This window comes from Temnothorax nylanderi, unplaced genomic scaffold (genome assembly GCF_030848795.1).
Source record: "Temnothorax nylanderi isolate EJ_2023f unplaced genomic scaffold, tnyl_v1.0 TNYL_tig0069_pilon, whole genome shotgun sequence".
NCBI classification, from domain to species: Eukaryota; Metazoa; Arthropoda; class Insecta; order Hymenoptera; family Formicidae; genus Temnothorax; species Temnothorax nylanderi.
In genome coordinates, this window is record NW_027249131.1 from 226,219 (window position 1) to 251,982 (window position 25,764).

Sequence of the window (25,764 nt, forward strand, 5' to 3'; positions counted from 1 at the left end):
TTCCCTTATATTTTTGTAAATTATACACAGAGTTGGAAAGTAACGCGAATTACTCATTAATTTCAACATTACAATAAGTCATTTTGATAAGTACATGTCGCGACATCTTACAAATTAACAAAAAATAATCTTGTATACCTAGATGTTATCTTCAATTAATCAAATTAACTATACTTTTATTAACGAATTACCAATAATTGGTATTATCAAACATATACTGTTTTAGATATTATCGACAGTCGAATAACCATCATATTTATATTTTTTAAACATATACGAAATAAAATAACAGAAGCATAATTTTTCTACAGTATATCAAATATTGTGCGCAATGGAAAATAAGTTTTAACAATTATAATATTATAAAATAAGAAATAAAAACTTTGGGGATCTGGGGATCGATCGGTAACCGATCACCCCGTCTTACCGACAACTCGCGCACGCGCGTCCCATCCGTTATCCGAGCGAGGCAGCGAGGCGAGCGAGCGAGCGAGGCGAATCTGCCCATCTATACGCTCTTATTACTGTGCTCTTGGCAGACGCGATCGTCGGGGGTGCGAGCGAGCTCAGAATCTCCGCGAGGCCAATGTCGTGTAAGGCCGTCGGTTTCCCCGACTTACGTTCTCGCCGGCGTTTCATGAGCCTCGACGGGACACGTGCGAACGCGCGACATCACTGCCGGCGATCAGCGACCTGCGATCGCATGTATCAACGACGTTACGACGAACGCGTCTCACCTCTACGATCTATGCCCGACCGCGGGAAGGACGCCGCTGTTGCCCGATCGCAGATGCGCACGTCGACGACGATCTCGTCCGCACCGGTGAGTACGCGAGCCACCCCGAGCTCCCCGAGATCGCGTGGTCCGGTTACTCCGATTTTCGTGGCATTGCGACGAGAAGAAGGCATAAGGCACCCTTCGTCGTCTCATCTGGCTTTGCTCTTTTTAAGGCAGTTATTATCGCTAGAAAACTTATACAGTTTGTTCAGCTTCCGAACGTGCACAAGTATGTACATACGTGTTTAATTTGAGGGCTCGCGTATGCTCCAAGTGCGATAGAGGCAAAAAGGGAAAGTTTTGTCTGATTAATTTTTTTTTATTTGTTTAACCGTTTAACGCGAGCTCAGACATCTTCGAATTTCGTCAGACTCTGAGATAACTGGTGGAAAAATAGCTGATTCTGTTCCTTCATATCGCGTCGCTTTGTTTCACGTCTGTATCTGAATTTATCAGAGCTTGTCGTTTGTCCTATTTTCTGTGTTATATAATAGATTCCAGCTCTGCCAAAATTCATTTGGTAGATTCTTTGGTGAATATTCTTTTGTACTGATATTTTATATTAAGTGTGGCATTGACGGGTTTTTTTTTTAGTTTATACTGTCCAAAACGAAAGAATTCCTGACGAGCAAAACTTTAGAAATCTGATATTCTTTACAGATTTAGTGTCAATCTTATTGTATATTTGACATTAATTTTATTATATATTCGATATTAATCTTATTAATTTTCCTTTTGCAGTAGCCATGGTTGAGATACCAAAGGATTGTGTCCTGCAGTGGGCCGGCCACGCGGGATATATTACAGAAAGATTCAGTGGTCTTTTGGCACGTCAGGCCCTAGTCGATGTCACATTGATCTGCGATGAACAAAAGCTACGTGTTCACAAGCTGGTTTTAGCTTCAAATAGTATATACTTTGAGGTACGTATACAAATGTTAGAATACACGTATTCCCTACATCCTTTTGTTACTTGCTAATCATATCACATTTATATATGTATGTTTTGAAAATTGTGTTTGTACATTTACATGTTGTTTTAATTATTTGTACATTTAAATCTTAGTGCCTGTTTCTAGAAACATGTGTAGGTATATTTTTGTATACATGCATTTTATATTAAAGTAATAGATTTTTCATATGTATAATAAATGTGTGTTTGTGAATATTGCAAGTATTATCGCACATTTAAATTCAAGACTTGCGTTACATTTAATAATTGCAAAAGTGTTTACAAAATACTTACGTGCTCCGATCAAAGGTCATGTTTTGCCATTTTCTAGATATACCATCAAACATTATTTTCAAATGTATACAAAAGACAATAAGATATTTCTTCGATTATTCCAAATATTTTGTGAAATAGTATATTAATAAGAAGTTGTATTAATAAATATGATTATAATTTTATAGAGATAGAAATTAGAGATAAGAGACCTACATTTTACAAGAACGATAACGTTAATTGGTTATACAGAGTTATACTTATTTATACTTATATTCATACTTATTCTTTTATATTTACTTATTACAGAAAATTATTTTAAATTAAATTTATTAAGATATTGATGTCGATTAATGTTTGGATGTGCATCTCTTTTCCTTTCAGATCTACTGATGACTGAGCAGTGTTATTAACATTTTATTGAATGAGCTTTCAAAGATGTCTTATTTTTTCTTAATTATTTTACATTATTTAACTATAGAACTATAGAATTATTTATTGATTAAAAGGACATTTAATTGTTTGCTCATTTAAGTAAAGTAATGGTAATTTGGAATTATATTTTTATGATCCGTATTTATTGGTTTTAGTGTAATGAACAAAATTTCTCGTACGTCATTTTTAAGAATACAAGGGAAGTTCCATACATACCATTATTATATACCAAAGAGAGATTTTATTGTAATATATGTAGGATTTAAGTATATACAATTACAAATGTGCTATATACGTACTAGTTCAAAGCCAAACAGATTTTTTTACTAACCCATTTTTCACTAGAATGTCTACCAAACATCATTTTACATTTATAAAAAAAAGACTTTGGACTTTTTTTATTTGATATATAAACAGTGATGTAGAGAAGAAAGGTATTCTTATTATATTTACTTCAAAATTGGGAAATATAGTGTACTTATAGTCGAACAATTTTGCAGGGATAATATAAAAATTCATATAAACTAAAGAAAGCCTTGTATATCGGAATTTCAGTAGTTCTTAACAAACATTTGAAGAAACCAAGTTTGAGGGGCATACATTTTCACAACTTTCGAAGAACTTAGAAAGGTATTAAATAACTAATTATATGATCTAAGGATAGTAAAGTATGTACACTGAGGTGTTTCCGTTTTCCAAAAACATATTTATTACTTTACAAGATATGTAAATATCTTTCCTGCATGATTTCACTATCTTTCTATATGTATCTTGATAAATCATTATTGCACAAAATGATATCCGACTGTTTGAAAAACAAATTTTACAAACGTACTAAGCGAATACTAAGATAAATATTCTAAAATATTAGACATTCTGTATGGACATTCTATATAGACATTCTACGTCTTTCTATTCTTTAACTCTCAATTTTGTCTCTATTCTTTAACTGAATTTCGTCTCTTCAATATTTTTTATGATGTTCTATTCTGTTTTGTACTATAGGAAATACTACAACAAGATTTGGGGCAAGAGCCAATTATACTTTTAAAAGACTTGGACTTTGAAATTTTGAAGGCCATGGTCGAATTCATGTATTGCGGCGAAACTACGATATCTCATCAGCATTTATCATCGTTGCACACTGCGGCACAAATTTTTAAGGTACGCAATGACTGTTTTAATCAATGAAATAATATTTTACAATTATTTTAGTATGCCAAGTTAATATATTCGTTATTCTCTTTCCAGGTTAAAGAATTGGTATCTGTGATCGATACTATTGTTGATTCCAAGAAAATTTTGGATGATTTTGAAAGTTGCCTAAAACAGCAGAGAGGAGATTGTAGTTTAAAAGTTGCAAACAATTCGCACACAGAGGATAATTACGTCTGTGTTAGATGTGATAAGCTAAGCATGGACGAGAATACGACGGTCTGTGCAAACAGCAACAATAACGATATAAGCTCAAATAAGAATCAATCTTTAGAGAACGACATGATCGAAGGCACCGAGCACGATTTAGAACACACTTTGTACGAAGAATCGAGCGCTATCGATGCCAGCAAGAGAGATGCGATAGATACATTGTTCTCAACGTCTGATGTAAATATAAGTATACAAAGCGACACTGCTACCAATACCGTACTTACACACGTAGGTATGGTAAACGAAGTACAAACCAGGTGCACAAACAGCAATAGAGACGAAGCGTGCTGTCATAGTCTCGATTTCAAACCCATCTTGTACGAGCAATGCTGTGATTTTTCCTGCGACGTAAACGAAAACGATCTAACTTCTACACTGTCGCAATCTTGCCTTCCACAAGTCGAAAACGACTTGGAGCGCTGTTCCGAGAGTAGCACAGATGTTCCTAGCACGGTAGGAAAATGCGTCAAGGTTTATACGCCCAAACGACGTAGATCCATTGACGAAGTTCGCAATAAGCTTGTACATACGCAATGCAATTTAGTGCCAACTCCGCCGCACTCTACGGATTCCATAGATTTACTAGACGAGCCGTCCGCTAATGATGTACCAGTTACTCTGTTGACTTCCTTAGATATGGAAAGCGCCGAATATATCTTAAGCTTGAGTACAGAAAGCATACAATCGATAGTAGGTGGTACTATAAGCGATCAACATACGGTGATCGGATGTAGAGGAATAAATGTGGAACGAGATGCCGCTAAGGAGCGACTAAATTCCCCAACAAGTGACACGGATTGCGCGAAACCGGTTCTAAGACGTAGCACGCGACTGAGTCAACAAGAGAGCGACGAGGCTGCGAGTCTTTCCTCGGGAAGCTCCTCGGGAACCGAGAAACCGTTCAAAAAAGGTAATTCCCCCAACAGAACGGAATCTTACGCGAGAACGAAACGCAAGAGGAAGGTGGATCGTAAAGTGCCGGATCACAGCGCAATCGCGAGCGCAGTGCAATCCAGCAAAAAGAGCTCCAACAGCAAGAAGACTAATTCGAAATTGATAGTAAGAAAGAGTAACAAATCCGCGTGTACAGTTGCCGCTAATAAGGAAAGAGAAGAACCGAAGCCGAAAATGCATAGTAGATTTAAGACCGAAAATACGGAGAGATCGATGACGGCGGAACATCCCACCGCTTACCACTCCATAAAATCCAATGTATGCAAGTGCATAAGTCGCGCTTTGTGGGGCGATATGTCCGACACGTTAGATTATTGGGAGAACGAGATGGATCTGCTCGCGTATCCGTCCAACACCGAGATTCCCTTCGCCGTCGGCTTGCTACCCTTGCGGACCGCTCTGGAAAAGATGCAGGCAACGCCGGATTATCAACCGCGCAAAACGCGTTCGTCAGTCGCGCCGATGAAGCAAGATGCAGGTAATAATCTAAAACGAAAGTACTGCACACCGTTCGACGCTGTGGTACCGTCGAAAAAGCAAAACGGCAATAACAATGACGAGAGCCCGAACACCGTGTGTCACATAGAGATACGGACAGCACCGTCGCAATGCGTAAAAAATCGTAAACGATTCCTTCCGGATTCGATTACGAGCCTGCCAGCAAATGGACCGGCGTCGCAAATGGCGAGCAATAACGCGGGTTAGAAATTTACTTGCAATAAAACTGTTAGCTCAAGTATGCCGTATCGTAATCTTGAATAGCGTTAAAGATCATGAAAAGGCAGCGAAATACCAGCGTCAGATTCTCCTGTTTTTAAGCTTAACTGGTGCGAGAATAATTAAGAATAATAACTTATTTTCCTCGCCATTTAGAATCCATTCGTATAACATTTGAATATCTCGCAATTTGTACAATGATAAATAATCTTAATTTAAATGTAAATAGGAATATTTTTACGTACGTTTTTGCACGAACTCTTGCAACCACATAATTGCATACATTATACCTTGCAAATAATTGTACTTCTCTTAAGCCATTCATATATCGTAGGTAATTTCATATTTTTGATAACGTTAATTTAATTGTAATTTAACTTTAAATACTATTTGCAATTGTGTAGAGAGAAATAGAAATGTTAATATTCCTATTATATTTTCAACAATGTTTAAAATAAGCACTGTCCGTTCTCGTTTTGTATATTCGTAGCAAGTGCAAGAACAAATTGTACGCATGGTTAAATTTTACCTATTTAGCACAATTGTTTTTAATCAAATTCAAATGTAATATTTTTCTCATCGCGCACATGATTTGATCACACTTGATTACATAAGAGTAAATACGATTATTTGTGCTTGAAAACATCTGAAATTTATTTTAAGCAATACAAAATGATTATGCGTGAAAAAATAAGAACGATCTATTTTTATAAATCTTTGTTTTTTAATTATACACATTTGTGGAAATAGCTTTGTAGAACAATTTTAAGACTTTGTACCTTAAAGAGTATATATATAGCAGCAATAACATTTTAATAAAAACTTCGTGAGTCATATTAGCGTATAACTTAACATAAATTTAGAGAGTAAATAGAAAGCAATTTGTAACGGAATTTAGCAAATATTGTGATGATAATAATTTATTTGTCGTTTCAATATCGACAGAGTGTATTTCTTTCTTTCTTCTTTTTTTACTTAAAAAGCATCTTTTAACTTAGAATAGATAATATATGGTGCAACTAACTCAATATAAAGATGTGTGCTATAAACGGAGACGAAGTTCTGTGTATTTAAGAATCACGTTGTAAAATTGTGCGTTTTTAACGTACAATGTACTCTTTCAACGCAATTTATCAAGTGTCGTAACTTAGAATCGTGCATCTATTTGGATTTTGTACATTTAGCTACAGTATTGTTAGGATTAAAACAGTCGCTGCTCAATATAAAAGGATTGTTCGACGTAATAACAATCAGTAATGTTTAATATAACTAAATATATTTGAATACAGATATGGTTGTACATACAATATACATCAATATTATGTATACACACACGTATATACATATATATATTTTTCCACAATAAATGTTTTCGACAGAATTTGCAGTTTTCATAGTGTTGCCAGTGCTATATCTGATATAACTGAATCATTTATTTGCAAAAGGAATGTAAAGGTTTATATATATCAATATATTTCTAATTATACTCTTTCCGTCTAAGTATTATATAATCTTGTGGTTCAAGATGAAAATATCAAGCGTCTTCTTTTCATTCTTTGAGATCCAACAGGCTGAATGCGTTGTAGGATGTAAAAAAAATATTTTAGTAATTCTCTCTAGTATACAGGTAAATGTACCAATGCCGGGACACTTAAGACCTATGTCTGGAGACCTTTATCATTTTACTTTTTAAATAAATATAACGCGAATTTTAAAATCAAAGAAAAATATAATACAAGAAAAATATTTTTATGTTTGATTCTTTGATTTTAATTGTCGTTATAACTTATTTAAGGACTAAAGCGATAAAAATGTATACGTGTCCAGGCATTGATACATTTATCTTATACAACCATCTAATTAATCGATTAAAATGTGTGTTAAGCCGAAGTGTTAGGGCTGAAGGAGGCTGAACGTGAATAGCAAGGTAACACTGCGCGCAGGAGGAAAGACAGAGATTGAAGAAAGTAACACGGCAGCTTCTATTTATAGCTGCGTAATTTGATTGGCCGCACAAATACGACGACACGCGTGTAATCCATGCGCGACTAGGCAACGATCTCCATTAGCGTGCACATATTTGCTTATTTCTCAGGTCAATCGTCGCCATCGCATCGGTGCGGTCAGGGCTCCGATACCTGCCTGCTTGCTCGTGTGAGGGAAAATTGGCCTCATGAATGAACGTGGATATATATATATATATACGGGGAACTCCTCGAGATCCGCGCGTCCACCTCGAAATACGACCACGCGTATTTTTGATGTCGGAACAAAAGAGAGCACAGTTTACACATAAGAACCAAATATGAAAATAAGTTTGACTTCTATAAAGGGCGATCTCTTTTTCTCGAGAATAACGCCGAGGATATTTGGGAAATTTGTTTCTGTGTAAAAAAAAACTCGACCCATATGTGGAGGGGTAAAAACTATAGTGGTGTAAGTCAAATATTTTTAAAAATTTGACTTACACCACTGTGGTTTTTACCCTTCCATGTAATAATTACATTTGAAGAGACGTAAAATTGATAGAGCTATTAGACATTAGACGATCGGAAAATCATTGTGTGAATAAAGTTAACCCTTTTTTAAAATTATATTTTTAAAAATTGTTTCAGACTGTTCTAATTTTGTACCATATTGTTCTAAATCAATTATTTCACTTCAAACGGTTCATTAATTAAACGAAAAAACCGTTTTTTTGTTTTTAGTTGGCCCCCCTTTTTTCGTTTCTATCATAGTCACGTGATTGCTTAATTTTCTGCTTCGCGCATACAGGCGATTTAAGCTCCTGATTATGGTATGCACATGGCGCGTATAAATAACATCCCCCTAGAACCAACGTGCTAACTATTCGAGTAACGACCGCGTAATAATTAAGCTCGTTAACCGGGAAGATTTTGGTCTAACGAGCCGCGCGAGCTCGCTCGAAATCCGATCGCGGTGTCGTCGCTTTTCGCAAACGCGCGATTTCTTCGCGAGGAGCCGCGGTTGATTGGAAGAAGACTCTCGAGGGGGATTATGGATCCGATTCACGTAAAGTCGTTTCGCGAACAACGCGCGCTTCATTTAGCTCTATCGCTGCAATAGGAAATTGTGAACTCCTTCATTTTGTCGAGAATCGCGTCTCAGCCGTTCGATCGCCTGTAAATAATGCACTTTCCACGCAACAAATGGCGCAAGCTTGCGGAACAATATCACTCTATCAGGATTTCGCAACACGGCAAGTCCAAACACTTGCACTGCACTGTTCTGTAGAATTGGGGACCGCTACGAAGTTATTTAAATGTAAAAAACGTGACAGAAGATTTTTTTCTTTGTAGCCGCGCCACGTTACACTTTCTGCACTTAAAGCCAAACGGATGTATAGGCTGCATGTAGTCCATTTGATGCTACAAATGCTTTGAGGCGTTCTTCTTCTTCTTCTTCTTCTTCTTTCATTAAAAGAAAGGAGAAGAATGGTTTAAAAGCATTTGTAGTGTTAAGTGGACCGCAGTCGTAGTTAGACGTCGGAGAGAAAAAGAGGAAAGACGAGCTGTAAGGTATAAACATAAACATCTTGGCAAACGAGATATTATAGTTCGTTATTTGGAGCTAGCTGCACTGTATTGTACTTTCTGCACTTGAAGCGAAATAGATGTATAAATAGAGTGAAAGATACAACCCAGACAGCACAATGTCCAAAATCGGGACAAAAAGACGTCTTAATGACGTCTTTAAGACATATTATGTCCCGATTTTGGACATTGTGCTGTTTAGGAAAATGTTCAAAGAAGAAACCGATTGTCCCGCGTTATCTAACGGGATCGCTCCATCGGCCGAGGCGTTTGTATCTCACGCTCGCGATAATTTCATGCACAACAGCCTTTACAAGGTGACAAAATAAACCGGATAACTAAATTTGGTAAATCAGATCAGAGATGCGACAGTGCGACGATCAAAATTGTTTCTTCGACGGTCGAATCGGACCGGATCGCTTTCAATGTCAAACGGGAACGTCGTGGCTGCTCAGCGCCGGAAAGGCGGACGCGACAGCGCAGCCACGGTGCAATCAATGAGCGCATATTGATCTCAACCTTTCGCCGGTGTCCAACACCCGCAGCGTGGCGGATCGCCACGAGCGGCGTGGCGCGTATCGCGCCGGGATCTTCCGGGAGGCTCGGCGAGGGAGCCGCGCGACAAGCGCTCTGTTCCGAAGCCGAAAGCTCTCGGAGTCGGAGCGCGAGTCAAACAAACGGAGGTTGTCAGTTGTCACACGAGCGAGTTGGCTCCGGCTCCGCTTTCCCTCCCCTCCGGATTCTCGCGCGACGAGCGACGAGACGAAAATTTCCTACGCGCGCGCGTCCGAGCATCGGGAGATGCGAGCGTGGGTTTCTCTGGTATGCTTTTTTACCTGGAAACGATACGCGCGGTGTAAAACGCGATAAGATTGCGCTTCTAACTCAATACTCAGTATTGATAGAAATTTGAGAGAATTCGAGTTTTTCTTGCGTCGGTATACTTCTCGCGGCTACGCGGCTGCGTTATTTTTCTCGCGCAATATTTTTACTTTGCGGAATGGTTAACATATTTGTTAGATGAGCCGTATATGAATAAATTGAATGAAAGGCAGGTTGATCTGCGCGTATAATGAGCAATAAAATTATAATATTGTTGACTCTAATTCTAGTTCTTAAGAAATAATTAAGAAATAATGAATTCCTAATTAGGACGAACAAAAATGTGAAAGGTGTTTTTTTTCCGATAAACTTCGATCAATCGACTCTTTTAAACCAACGAATGCGCGATCGCATATGTTGGTAATTTTAGAACTCCGATCGCTTCGTCGATAACGCATTCGAATATGTGGGATTCAAATGAAATTCGAAATTAGAGTTTGATCGTAAAAAGACTCAATTTAGGAAACACAATCACGTGTTCCATATTTATTATACATGTATAATACATTCATGAATATTGTGTAATTAAATTGTCACATAATATAATCTGCATTTTTACACAATTTTTCTTTGTAAGGGATATAATTACTCAGGAGAAAATATCAGGAATAATTATAAATCGTAAGCTTACAATAATTTTCATTTAGAATAATTCAATTAAAGGAGCTCTCCAATTAATATAGTTTTTATTATACAATAGTATTTCACACGGCGCTTCTAAATCCATCAATTAGAGAAAAGTAACAATTAATATATATCGTCTATCGCCTTTAATTATAGCGTTATATTGAAGATATCTGAGTTTTTTTCTAATTAAATAAACTCTCGATCGGTTGTTTTTTGCACTTATACTTTCTCAATATAAAGTATCGTCAAAATGGCGACTGCCACGCAAGTTAAATGTTGCGATGACCATGAAGCAATTATGATAATCCATAATGCCGATTAGGCATTTCGAGTCGAATACATCACGTCTAGATATTCGTACATTATGACTGTTGATTCCAAGGAATTTATCACACCATTTGGCATCTGCCAAACAGCTGTTACAGTTTCACGTATTAAAATTAAATGTAAGATTAGTCCTCAGGATTACTGGAAAAAAAAAATCTGGTTCGTTCATTTTCCACCAAAAAATACTGGTTGAATCTACCAGAATCTAGTTGAATTAATAGGAATTCTGGTTGCATAACTGAAATTCTGGTTGCATTAATTGGAAAAATCTGGTTCGTTCATTTCTCACCAGATTAATTAATCCGATTAATTCAGATTTTGTTTCAGTGATGTAATACAGCATCTTCATCATCTAGTCTGTTATCAATCTAAGGTATCGTTGCTTACACTACAGAGTATTCCAGAAATATTGGCCATAATATTGACAGTTTTACCAATTTAGCATGCATTTTTAACGAAAGATACAATAAGATAGTCATTCGTCTTCCGCTAATCGATTTAGTAGTAGTGAGTTTTGTAGACTTTCATTAAAAAGTAAGTTATCAAGCATCTGTAGGAAGTCTCGAAACGGCAAAATTATTTCTAGTAGAGAACGCGGCGACGCTACGGACGCTACGTTAACGCAGCGGCCATATTTGAACGCGGCGAAGTGTGGCGCGCTCCGTCGAGGATTCGACGCGACGGCCGACAGGTGGCGCGCGGCGATCTGCGCCGAACGTCCGGATTGGCCGCTTCGAAAGTAGTGCCAGACATGTGTCTCGTTTCCCGCCTCCGGTGCGGCTTGTGTTGTGTTGCGTGTGGGGGAGCGGGAACGGACGGGCGGGGAGGGGGGCGTCGGGAGAGGAGAGAAGCGGAGAGGAGAGGAGAGGAGGACACCGCCACACAAGTCCGGCGAGTCGGCGGCGAGCGTAGAGACACGTAGAGACGCGGCGCGTAAGGGCTTGCGGACCGGAATCGAACCGCGGGTGTCGAAGGTGGTTTCTCGTTTCTCTCTTCACTGTTGGTGTCCTCCTGAAGCACGCCACACGGGAAACGCGTCGGACGCACCAGTCATCACGCACGTCAAAGCTGGGGCACGCCACGCACTGCAGCAGCAGCAGCAGCAGCGACGATTGAGATCGGGTTGGCAATTCGACGTCCGCGCACTCCGCGCAACTGCCCGGTGACCGAGCGACGTGTTGGTTCTCGGCCGTGTCCGTCCGTCATATTATATTCCCGGCCCCGAGAGAGTGAGAGAGGAGCAAGGTTGCTGGCACACGTAGTTGGTGTTGCGACGCAGCGGGAGGAGGCGACGGAGGAAGAGGAGTAAGAGACGGACGACGGCGGCGGCGGCGGTGGCGATACGTTGCGCGGTACGGAGCGGAGCGAGAACGAGCGGATCGGGGACTGCCGACTGCCGGCCATGGAGAAGCGGATAGAACTCGAGAAGCGGGGAAAGAAGCCCGGCGACGTAAGACAATCCTAAAAATTTCTTTTACTCGCGCCTCGCTCACCCCGCCTCGCCTCCAATCTTTATCTCTACCGCACCAATCTTTTCCTCTCCCTCCCCCGCGCGTTCTGTGTGTGCGTACGTGTGTCCCCCCGTGTCCTCCCCCCCTGTGTTCGACGTGCGGTCCCGCGGACACTTTGCGTTTTCGCACGCGCCGCTTTATTACGCGGGTATAATGGACCAGCACAGCGTGCGTCCCGAAATTTCAACCACGCGTCCTCGTCGTCAACGCGTCGTCATTAACCGCCTTGGGAATCTCACGAATCTCGCGTTAAACCGTTCGTCGGCGGCGTTCGTCGTGCCCGCGAAAGAGAGAGAGAGAAGGAGAGAGAGGGGGAGGGAGAGAGAAAGACGGAATCGCCGCCGTGTTGCCTCGACGCTTCAGCGGCGACAACAACCACGCATTCGCTAATGTGGCACGCCGTTCTGGCCGCACACTTCCGTCTGTCTCTCTCTCTCTCTCCTCTCTCTTTTTCTGTCGCGCGCGCCCTTTCTCATTCTCGCGTTCGAACGAATTTCGTTTCGGGACAAAACGGCGACCGCGTGGCCGTCTCCCGTCTTTGGCCTCTCGTCGCCGATCGGGGGGGACGGCATATGCACGCACTGACGATGCATGGCCGCGAACGAGCAACGGGCATGGCATGGCGCACCGCCGCGCCGAGTAGAGAACTCGTTCTCTCTTTCTCTCTATCTCTCTCTCTCTCTGCCTCCTCGCGCGAATAAAAAAAGAAACGTGGCTCTCGCGCTCCGCGTGCAGTTTCCTATCCGTATATCCCACGGACTACTCCATTTCTCCGTCTTCCCCGACTTCCCTTCCTTCCTTCCTTCCCGCTTGATTTGCCTGCGCGCTCGCCTCGCGGCACGACTACGCTTCATTTCGCTTTGTTGCTGTCGGCAGCGTGTCGGCCAATCGCCGGCCCTCCCCGCCCGCGGAAGTGATCTCGCGACGCGGACGATCGGATCGGAGTCGCCTCGCGTCGCGTCGCGTCCAAATTTTTCGGGTGACGCGCGACGCGCGATCGCCCCGCCGAAATAAAATGGTACGAGGCTACGCTCGCGTGGCTACCGCTATACCGTGCGCAACCCGTTGCTCCTCGTTGCGATCTTCGCACCCGTCCGCCCGTCCGCTCGCCCGTTTGTCCGCTCGCTTTCTTATCGCTGCGACGCGGGGGGAGAGAGAGAGAGATTTCGCTTCGAGTTACGTCGCGCGCGCGCGCACACACACGCACGCGAGGACCTCGGAGTGGAGTTACCATTTTTCCGGTGGCGTGGAAAGCGGGAAGAGGCACGCGCGACACCGGCCGCTTCTCCGGTGCGCGCTCCGCGTGATTAATGGTCGATTCTCACCAGCCCAGCGTCGTCGTCGTCGTCGTCGTCGTCGTTGTGCGTCGGCCGACTTTACCCGCGGACAATTGATCGAGAGCTTGATTCTCCGCCTCCTTCCGGATGATAGCGTTGGTTGCAATATAAATGAAGATGAATTCGTTTCTCTCTCTCGCCGCGACTTTACTTTCGCGCTAATAGACTAGTGGCGTCCACTTATTGCGCGACTTGATTTTTTCGTGATATAATCCGTATCGGTGTTGTGCGAACTACGCAGAATATACACATCGAATGCAATTCTAATTTAAGATACATGTGTCATATACGTACATGTATATAATCAAGTAAATAAAAAAATGTGCCGATATACGGTCGGGATCTTTTGTGCCTAATAATATTTCAATTAATTTATGTACATTTTTCGTTTTGCAAACCACGCGCCGTTATACTACCGGTCTTAAAACGCAGTCTGGAGCTGAAGCTAGAATAGTACAATCACTTAAATTGATAATCAATTTAACAACACCGAAACTAATACGCATCTTTAGAAACCGTAAAGAATATGTTGCGAAAAATTATCATCCGTTTGAATCTGGACCTCCTCATTATCGGTCAGGCGTCTTCACCAATTCGACCACTGAAGCATATTATGTACATATACATATATGCAATTATTTATGTATAGCATATACATATACATTCTACATGAATCCCCCTTCCGGCGTTTACTGACACCCATGTATTTGATGCACATATGCGAACGGGTTGACACCCAAATCCGGGATTGATTCGAATCTAATTTTCCGTGACAATGAGCATATTTAGGAATAAACGCGTAAACATGAATGCGTGTCTCGTAATATTTTTTTTCAATGAGCTTTTTACGAGCGCACGGGCGTGTAAAATTATCGATAAATTTTGCATAAGTGCAAAATTATCCACTCGAATGAATATCAATCTCCAGGATGCCCCCGGGACTGAGTCACTTCGCGCTATTGTGTGAAAAATCGTGCCGTGATTCCCAGTTTAATTTGTATCGCTTGTTCTTGCTCGGGAATCAATCTGCTTAGATCGGTACACCGAATTACGTAACCTAACGCGTACATGTGTGTCCGTGGTTTAAATACGCGAAACGAAAATCGTTGCGACGTCACGGAGAGAGAGTGCTAATTAAATCAAATCAGTCCGCGGGATAATATATTTTTAGAACAAATTTGCAAAACGGTATCAATCCGTTTGAATGTACATTGGGCTATTCGTGTACACGAATGTTAACGGTAATAAAATGTAATTGAGAGACAGGGCGCCGATGCGGTGCCATAAATGTGATTAGAGTTAATCAGCGAAATACTTCGATAATGGATTTTCCACGGATTTCACTGCGGACGAAACGCGTCAAATTCTCCATTAATGGTTACGACCCGTGTCCATTAATTAAACGTGACTCTATGCAAAGAACCGAATAATAATCGTCCCCCCCCCCCGAGTTTTGTGATAGATATGTGTGATACGTCTGTTAAATGGCAATTAGTAGAGAGGACTTGTAAAATTTCGGAGTATTTCTCGCGCGACTAATATTATAAATCAAATTAATATGTACAAGAGAATCGTCTAATCGAGAATGATTTAGAAATTTAGATGTACCATGCGTTTCTCAAGTAAACTTGTCGAAACTTCACTTTAATGAATCGAACGAACCATTATTTCGTCGAATATCTCTATGATTATATATGTAATTACCGTTTCCATAAAAATCCTCGTGAACTTTATAATGATCGAACATCTTAAACACGGTCTATATAGATAGTTCGAAAAAAAAAATGGAACTTGTAACAACTTTGAACATGTTTATAATTACATTTAAATTTAAGAATGCAAGAACACGCTATATATACAGATGATATAAATTATAAATAATTCCTTTGAGATTGAAAGTCTATATTTCCTTAATTAAAAGTTTGGTATTTTTAAAACTAAAACTTTTAGTTAAATCTTTTTTAATGCCAATTAATTTAGAATTTTTATATTTTTTTTTATTTCTTGTGTTCTTAGATACGAAATTCCATATTTAAAATGTAATATTTCACAGCATGTCTCTCATAAGAGTTTTCTTTTTGAAATGGGTTCTTCTTGGTTGTAATAAAGCAAAAGTATGATAGTGCTTAGTGATAATAATCGTTCCCGAGGATCTTTGCGATTTGCGACATCGATCGGTATAAGAAGGCCGCAACGAGGTGTTGCCTTTCCCGAGCGAGCGCCAAAACGTACATACATCTCGACTCGAAGCTTTGCAAACGTTCTCAACGGTAGTTCGATATATCGAAACCTACTAACGGTGTTTCGTACTTTTGGTCAATCCGAAAATATCGACGTAAGCATCGCCTCGGCGACTTAACGCCTGACATTTTGTCATCGATGCGTGTTAAAGTGCAAAGGACTTTACACTTGCTGGCGCAGTTCGCGGAGAAAGTTCCTGAAAAAGACGTCTTGCTTTTTATATCAAAAAACGTAGATGCTGATAAAATCAAACAAATAGCAACCCAAGTAATTTTGTCGCTAGACAGAACTGCCTTGGGTTGCTATTTCTTGTTGCACTTCCTGTAGATTGTGTCCTCTCCCTTTCTCTCTCTCTCTCTCTCTCTCTCTCTCTCTCGCAATATCGCGTTTATCGCGATAGAGATCGTTACGTGATGCGCGTGAAGAATTAACGCGACATATGTTTACCCGATTAATGTATTTTTTAGCATCGAGGCGTCGCCACCGATCCTCGTCCGCGCGAAAAAGCGTGTTGCGCGCGCGTCGCCAGCGGCCGCGTTATGTAAATGAAACGGCAAGGCGCGCGCGCCGCCATAAACGAGGCGCGTGCACGCGGCAATCTGGAAGTCGCCATTGCACCGCGCCGCGCGGCGTGGCGTTGGGACGCCTTCACCGCCGCGTCGCGACGTCAACTCGTCGTCGATCCGCGCGTCCCGTCGCACCTCGCGTTTCCACGCGTGCATGCGTGCGCGCACGCGCACGCGTGAGCACGAATCACCGCGGCGCCGTGCGCACCGGATCGCGTTTCGTGACGCGTCGCCAATCGCCGCGCCGCCATCTTGGACGAGTCCACTTTGCCGGCTGATCTCCGCCGCCAACCGGCCGCCACGCCGCGCCGTGCCGAATGGCACGCGCGCGCACGCCTCGCGCGCGGCCACGGCGAACGAATTTTTTCACCGTGGCGACGCGACGTAACGTAACGTCACGTCGCATCGCCGAGCCGAATCGAGCTGCCTGCTCAGCCGATGTCAGCCGGCATCGCCCGACTTTCTCAGGTGCATCGCCGCGTCCGCGTCCGCGTCTCTCTGTATATACGCGCGTAGGCGTTCGCAGAGCCGTAGCTAGGGTGTGGCGTCAGAAGAGCGGGGCTTCGGCGTGACGCGACGCAATTTTGGAAAGAAATTTTTTCCGCGCGCGCTCTCTTCGTAAAAATTATTCTACCTGTCTTAACGTCTTAACGCGTGAATTTATGCGTATATTCGAAGCGTACTCCGATAATCGTCTAAATTCATGTGTTAAAGCATTTAACTCCGTATGTATAGCAGTGTATAGCCACATGGACATTCCGCGTAGTTATTTCTATATTAAAACGAGAGAACGGGGGCAAATCTCGTCTTAATATCTTTACTGTTATACATCATCCTCGTTCCTAAATGCATAAGTTAAACAGATGTCGAGTTTACGTGTTAGGTACAATCGCGAGCAGCTCTTACATATTTACGACTCTGAAACTTCACCCACTCCGCGTTGACCACCCGCGTCGCATTTGCAATGCATCTTGGACGCAACAGTGCCGTACTACAGTCCGGGACTACTCCGGAGCACACATGGCGGCTCCGATATTTTCCAAGTTGAGAAGGTTCAGGTCGATCCTTACGACGCGGTCAAAGGATGCATGCCCTGCATTTAAATTTGATATTACGTCGCGCGGATTTAGAAATGAATATACATAGAAGGGCGTATCTTGTGGGGGAATTTGTGGGCGTAAGACGAGAATATCGTTCTTCGGCGATAATAATAAAACCCGCACAGTTGCGTAATCGTGCGATTACGAAGCGTATCCGTCTTTGTTACGGAAACCACGCGACAATTTCGCATTTCAAAATGTCGAAGAATCCTACAGCGGCGTAACGTGCGCGTCTTCCTGGTTGCCTTGATCCGTGACTGTCATTGATCCGCTCCTATGACACCTCGTGACGTTACCACTACGATCGGTGCAACACGGGGGTAATATATAACCAACCTGCCGGCCGATTGGTCGCGTGGAGTACGCAAGATATTTAGGCGAGGAGTATAGGATGAAAAAATTATGTGTAACTCGATCAAAAATTAAATCCAATAAACGCAACACGTTGTGTGTTTGCTCATGAAGTTTAACTTTGGTTTTGTGAAAAAATTTGCGCATTAAAATTATTATATATAAAATTATATAAATGATATTATAATAACATTATTATATAAATTATTATACAGATTTATCCCTCAAGAATACAAATTTTTTTATAGAAAAAATGTATAAATATATGCTTTATTATTTCTTTGGGTATTGATAGTGTAATGTCTGTCTTTAATAGTGTCGTCAATCATTTTTGATTGGTAATAGAGATCAATTATATTAATTTCCAATGGATAAATGTATAATAGATAAGATAAAAGCTAAGTTTTTGATATTTCTTAGCATAGAAATAATGACTTAATATATGAATAAAAAATATACATATATAATTTGTTTTCCATATTTCTTTATTTATCGAACAAGAATCAATCTCATCTACAGATGATAATCTGTATCGCTCAATACAAAATGCGATATATCAATCTACATATCAACGTGATCCGATTGTATCTACATCATTATAGAAATAATTGTACTAAATGTATCGGAATATCGTGGAGTGTCTCAGTAGTTCAAGTTCTAACACTATTCGTGAGAGAACATCGGCGCAATCGCGATGTAAAAAGGACACCGTATAAACATCGCGCGTAATGGCGGCATTAGCGAGATCGATGTGAGCGGCCAATCAAAAATCTACTCCGGCGCACCTAATCTACGGCGCCATGGAACGCCTGGGCGGCTAAACCACTTTTTATTTTTTAAATTCAAAAGACGAAACTCTGATTGGCCGTTCGCTAATAGAAACGAGTGCACCGCCAACGGAGGTGTTACACCTTGCCTCATTACATCATGGACGCGATAACGTAATATGGAAATATCGATACTTCCGGCATCGAGGCATCCGGTATCGATGATGACCACCCCTCGCCCCCTCCCCCTCTCCCTCCTTTATCCAACCCCACCTCTCGTACTCGTCGCGTGCCGCAGTCCGCCGTGCTTGTCGCTCGCCGGCTTTTCCGACGCCGCTAAACAAGACGCGGCATGCACTCCGCTTACCGTCACGCCGCTCCACCACCCCCTCCCCCCCCTCTCTCTCTCTCCACTGTCCTCCATCTCCCTCGCCCTTCCCGGCTCTGCCCCGCGCCTTCTCTGTCCTCCTATCCGGTCCCGCTCTCTCTCACCCTCTGGCCTTTCTCTTTCTCCGATCAATAAAATAGCCCATCTCCCGCGAAAGCTTATCGCTCGTTTGAATTTTAGCGGGGGACGACTTTTTCGACCGCAAGCGCCCGTCACCGCGCGGCCCGTCTGTCCGCAACCTGAGCGAGAAACTCGCGCGATTCCCGCGGCCGCGCGAACCCGATCATGATCTCGATTCGAGTACGATTTCACGAATCGATGATCGACGCTCGCTTCAAAACGCGGTCATTCGCAAATTCAGAATTATTAACGTTTTAACATGATTATTCTCGGTTTCAGTTATATTTTAAAGAAAACAGTAATATTTGGGATATATTCTATACATACTCTACACACGCGATTTTTTTCCTTCAGAATTGATATTAATTAAAAATCGCACGATGCAATATAATTTTTTAAGCACGCTGCGATTTAGCTAATATTGCATGGAAACCGCTTCTGATATTTATGTGACTTTCTTTGTTTGTTAGCCACTCGTAAATAATCATATGATTCACGTGCATGTTACAGATCAAAGAACTTGTTCTTGATAATTGCCGGAGTACGCAAATTGTGGGCCTGACAAATGAATTCAGCGCTCTGGAATCATTAAGTCTTATCAACGTGGGTCTTACCAGTCTAAAAGGCTTCCCAAAATTGTCCAGTCTTAAAAAGGTATACATTTGCTTATCACAAAGTACCTATTCAAGATACTTGTTAGATTATCATAAAAATAATATACATAGAGGAAAGTCCCCTATTATGAGATAGGGATCCTAATATGAGATGGCAGGATTTTTTCATGGTGGGATCAACAGATGCGGCCTATATAGGGCCTTTTAGCTTAACATATCTCATATTAGGATCCTGTCTCATAATAGGGGACTTTCCTCTATTAATATTATATTAATATAAATATTAAAGTATTCTTTAATATAAATATTAAAGAATAAGCGATTTCGAAAAAAAAATAATTGTCTTTATCGCACAAATAAGTTTCTTATCGCAAGTGTAAATTGTCTTTGTTTTGTGCAGTTGGAGTTAAGCGACAATCGGATTTCGGGCGGTTTAAATCTGCTTGATTCGAGCCCGAAGTTGACTCATCTGAATCTGAGTGGAAACAAGATCAAAGATCTCGATACGCTACAGCCATTGGTAAGTTCTCGCGCTTGTTACAGAAAACTGAAATCTATCTATCCGATTTATCGCCAAGTAAAATCACTAACACGAAGCCCTTCCGTATTCCAGAAAGAGTTCAAGAACCTGAAGAGTCTGGATCTTTTCAACAATGAAGTGACAAATATGGATAATTACAGGGAGAAAGTCTTCAATCTTATTCCCAGTCTACGATATCTTGACGGGTATGAAATTATACTACTGAGTTTGCTTTGTTACTTTGTTTATATTTTCTCAAAGCGGCTAATTATGTTTTGTCTGTGAATTCAGATATGATGCCGATGATTGCGAGGTCGACAGTGAAGGGGAGGATGATGAAGTCAATGGAAATGAAGATGGAGAAGGAGGTGGCAATGAAGAAGACAGTGAAGAAGGTTGGTTGAGAGTGTAATCATGTAATAATTGTAACTAAAAATTTGATTAATAGGATGTTTATTAATAATAAAAAAATAGTTATATCAATATGCATATTAAACATATCGAAATATAGTTTCAGATGAAGAAGACGAGGAATTCCTGGATGACGACCCAGGATTAGATATCGTCTACAAGGATAAGATTGTGAGTTTAGTTCATCTCACATTTAAGTAATTCATAAAGTTAAACCGAAAGCGTGTTTAACACGAGAATGCTTGATGGAATGTCCATCGAGATTTTTCGCTCATTAAACATTTGTTATTTATAATATAATAATAAAAATATGCAGGTGTTATTGGTTGTTTATATAGCATATTAAATGGTCTAACTTTATTTAATGAAATAGGTTAAAATAAAATTAAAAAATAAAATATATCGGATACAGGACAGTGACGAGGAGGATTATATGGGCGAAGAAGAAGAGGAAGATGATGATGAGGATAACGAAGACGACGAGCAGGAGGAAGAAGAAGGTATGATCCTCAGATATCTATATTATTTTTATTGCTTATTTTTATATCTAGAATTTTAAAACCTAATAATAGTTTAAACGAATATGCAGTATAAATATTGAAATGTAATTATTTCAACGAAATAATCTTTTTTATTCGCTTATCGCACACATGTTATAAGCGAACCTATTTCTATAATGGAACCGATTGTGTTTTGTGCAGAAGAATCTCCTGTTCGAGGAAAAAAAAGAAAAATTGACGATGTAGGAGGAGAGAATTTGAACGCTTAAGAGGGAGAGGGCTGTCTCTGGTACTGTTGAATGAGTGTAAAATTCATATAAATAATAACAATAATTGCGATGCCGAGTGAACAGCTGGGAATCAAACTAATCGACCGACCAATGACAGACTACAGTTAGTGATATGAATTTATCAGTAAATCATTGACTGCGAGGAAATTGTCTGTGTAACAACAAAAGATTTATCGTATGATAGAAGCGGAATGTGAATGAAAAGCGCAGTGAGGAAAACTGGGAAAGAAACGGATAATGATGGCATAAAAATAGGGCTGCATTCCAGCTGGACACAGCACAGTTTTAGTTATACTAACGATATTTTATATAGAGTATATAGAGTTAGAGTATTAGTGGTGTTGCATAGAGTGGGAGGAAGATCGAGGGGAGAAAGCGCGAGAGAAAGGGAAAAGGAGAGGGCGAGAGTGAGAGTATGAGAGAGCCGAGAGAGTGCGCGTGTGTGTATGCGCGTGCGAAAGAGACGGAAATAGATTGCGGGAGGTAGCGGAGTTTTACACTTGAAGGAGCATCTTGTCTGTTAGCTCCTGTCGGCCAAAGGCTGGTCACGCTGGAATGCGGTCATCGTTAATCAGTAAATAAGGTTACATAAGTTACATTTTAAATACATTATTATTGTACCGTGAATAAGTGTAGAGTAAATGAGGAACAACTTTTGTACAGGTTTACACCATACATCGAGGTGCATTATATGCCTCTGTGATTTTTGGGACAGAAAATAAAGAGAGAAATATATGTTACTCGTATACGTGTAAACGTATATATCCGACAAGGGATGGTGGGATGGGGATTAAGGAAGAGTACGTTAAAACAGAAAACAAAAAAAATACAGGACGGTCGCTGCGAACGATGGCAAATTGTGCGCGTTCTTCGCAAGAACGTTCTACATTACGGAGATATCCGATATCAACGAGAGACGGATAGCGAATAGAAAATAATATCGTAATATTTATATTATTGTTTTCAATCGCGTGATTCCGTCAGCAGAGGAGCGAGAGTTGGGACCGTTTATATCCAGATAACGTGGAACACACGAAATTCTCCGATACACCTCGACGTGTCGAGCGTTGCACATAAACGCGGACCCGGTGTTATCCTAACTTAGACTTTTTTCTAGTAAGTTTTAAGTTCCAGATATTCTATGTACAACGGCGATCGACCGCCCGACGCATGGCTGTTAGGATTATTGTTATTCACTCTCGGGCATTGCGTAAATGTTGTGCTCTAATATAATGTAAAAGGATCAATTTGATTATTACGATTTACGATATTCTCCTACTTCTGAAAATAATTGTACAGCTATATAACTTGATTTTTTCTTATATATATATATATATATATATATATATATATATATGTATATACATATATGTATATAAGGCATCACAGATTTATCGTGATTTATCGTGTTTTCTTTTACCTATATATTCTATAATAATTAGGCTAATACTTTTTTAACAAAAAAGAGAGAAACAGTAAATATCAAGAAACATCTTTGTTTTGTTTTAAGTAAGTCTTTTATTGGAAATTTAATATCATTTACTTCTCCAAGTATTTGATGATAAAAATTAAAGAGCTTGTGCCGAATATTGAGCTTCTATCGAGATGAAAAAATGAAATATGTGATATATTATTTCTAATAAAAGAAGATACGATAATTCTAGGATACCCTGTGTATGCCAAAGCACAAACAGTAAATTATGTTGATTGATTTCTATGTAACATTATGTAAAGGTCGATTCAGACACAGCCGTGCCGTACCCGTACCGTATCACGGACAGAAACATTAGACAAGGATTCCTATTGTCTCCATCCTTGTCTAATGTGTCTCCAGCCTTGTCTAATGTTAACGATACGGATACGGTACGGGTACGGCACGGCTGTGTCTGAATCGACCCTAACTGCAGTAGGCCTCAGTCTTTGGAACGAATTACTAAGAGGAAACAAAAGTCAACATCGTGTGCGTCAAAACGATTAACCTTTAATTTCTGTCTTTGAAGTTACTATTGCGCTGATACATTTCGTGATGAATAAAGAAGTGCGAAGTTGAAAGAGGTAATGGACCCAGATAGCCAAGCGTGATATAGCATATTGAGCAAACTAATGCATTGCATGTGTTTTCACATATTTGCTGTAAATTTGCTGACATCGAAGTAGAACACGTTACAAATACAGCTACATGACTGCTTATATATGCAATCAGTTGACGCAATTTCAAGAGCAAACGGTCCGCAATATTGGTACGTTATGTTGTCTGCAACATGTCAGCAACATGACAGCAATGAATGATTCATCGTTCCATCTTGAGCATCATGATGCAAACGTGACGGCAACAACACATATATAATGATTTCCATCCGTTATTGTGTATATGTCGTCAAGCTATGAAGTTTTTTAATTGTATATCGTTGCTAACGAAGTGTTGACAATATGAAATTGTCACAAATCCCTCACAAATTGATGCTGTCACGTTGCAATCAATTTGCTGTTAATAGAAATATTATTCATATGAGTTCAACCCGACAAGCATAATGCTGTCTCACCTTGTCCCGAGTTTGTCAAAATTAGTTGCATTAACGACAAGCTGCTTGTTGGCAACATGGCAGCAAACTCTCTGCATTTGGCTATCTGGGGAGATTCATCAATATATTATGATTAACATTAAATTACAAGTATGATTTTAAGAAACAAAATATTTACACTTGCGCTTTCGCACTTTTGAATTGTACTAAAGTCAGAAACGCAAAATTAGATATAGGGCAAGAACAAAAAAAAAACACGTGAAAAAGAGACAGGCGCAAGATAAAGAGACTCGCAGAATGGATCAGACGATGTAGTTAATGCTGCGACGAGTAGACTTGGACAGGGATAACCAATTAACTACGTAATCGTGTGAGAATGGATGGGAGTACAATGGCGAGTGAGAATGCGAAAAGAGAGAAAGAGAGAGAGAGGATCGGTTTTATAAGAAAAAAAAAGAATTTAAAAAATAATTATGCGGTAGTATCGAGAGGACCTGGCGCCTCCTTGTCGCCAGTTTGGTTATGGCCTTATCCAATTTTTCCAAGACTAAAAGCAAATTTATATTAGGTACAATGAGTATATGTGAACATGTACAGGTCCAAATCTGTAAATTTCCAATCTGCAATTTGTAATTGCGGCTCGCGCGGAAGCGTTTATTAAGCGTTAAATTATAAATATAATTAAGAATTTAAATTATAAATAATTAAAGAAACATTCCGCGCGCCCCGCGACACACGTGTACACGTACATACACATACACACACACATAACACTTTTGTCAATTGCGATTTTGGATAGACCATTTAAGTAAGAGGGAAAAAAAAAAGAAAATTTGTCTATCACCTATTATCAGATATATTACATCTGTGTACTGTCTGTCTGTTCCGTTGTTAAAATGGATTTTTATCATAACGTTTGTTTATTTCGAGCAATCCTCATCACACGAAATAAGAAAAGATAATTTATTAATAAAACCATTTACAAATCAACGATGGTGTATCCGATATGTATTGACAAGTGAACCTAGCTTTTGCACTTGTTTTTTTTTATTGCGCTTTTGGCGTTATCAATACGAATATTTTTGGTTTTTTTTTCATTCTCGCTTATAAGTTATTTTTAGATAATTTTACAGAAGATATCCTTTATATATTTATTCTAACTCGCCGATCATTTACTATGAGCTTTAGTCTCGCTACATCGGATATACATAGATATAAGTGAAAATATATATAACTGAAGATATTTTAAGGAAAATCATTTCGTAATTGATCTGTAATTTATTTCCGATTATACTTTATTGATCCTAAATTTGCCTATGTATATTCTATAAAGTACGTATGACATAGATTTTCTCGCGTAGACTTATTATTTCTAGTTATATTCCTTGAAACATAGAAATCTAGATCAAACAAATTTCCCATTTCTTGTCTCTAATTCATCTTTCGTTTTGCAGATATGAGCGTCCTCCAGTTGGAAGTACGTGGCTAGAATTAAATTAAGGCTCGAAACAAAAGATTTCAAATTATTGAACAATTTTGAATTATTAAACAGATTTCAATAAATTGCAGATTGAGCTATACGAGCTAATTCGAAATATA

General features: G+C 40.1%; 2 protein-coding genes across 5 annotated transcripts; both read left to right on the forward strand.

Annotated features, from left to right (window-relative positions):
- Positions 1–687: 687 nt before the first annotated feature.
- Positions 688–6,918, forward strand: LOC139773793 (uncharacterized). Of its 4 annotated transcripts, none has more exons than XM_071708505.1 (4): positions 688–823; positions 1,520–1,701; positions 3,444–3,602; positions 3,690–6,918. In XM_071708505.1, the coding sequence occupies exons 2-4, from the start codon at positions 1,525–1,527 to the stop codon at positions 5,523–5,525; spliced, it is 2,172 nt and encodes a 723-aa protein (XP_071564606.1). In that variant the 5' UTR covers positions 688–823; positions 1,520–1,524; the 3' UTR covers positions 5,526–6,918. The 4 variants fall into 4 exon arrangements, with proteins under 4 accessions (XP_071564606.1, XP_071564609.1, XP_071564610.1 ...); XM_071708508.1 differs by lacking the exon at positions 688–823 and adding an exon at positions 2,939–3,068 and having other exon boundaries at positions 1,559–2,872; XM_071708509.1 differs by lacking the exon at positions 688–823 and adding an exon at positions 2,994–3,068 and having other exon boundaries at positions 1,561–1,701.
- Positions 6,919–11,806: 4,888 nt separating this feature from the next.
- On the forward strand, positions 11,807–25,513 carry Mapmodulin (acidic leucine-rich nuclear phosphoprotein 32 mapmodulin). Its single transcript, XM_071708520.1, has 8 exons — positions 11,807–12,377; positions 19,819–19,962; positions 20,323–20,442; positions 20,536–20,648; positions 20,734–20,837; positions 20,954–21,024; positions 21,266–21,353; positions 21,555–25,513. The coding sequence occupies exons 1-8, from the start codon at positions 12,330–12,332 to the stop codon at positions 21,620–21,622; spliced, it is 756 nt and encodes a 251-aa protein (XP_071564621.1). The 5' UTR covers positions 11,807–12,329; the 3' UTR covers positions 21,623–25,513.
- Positions 25,514–25,764: the final 251 nt, after the last annotated feature.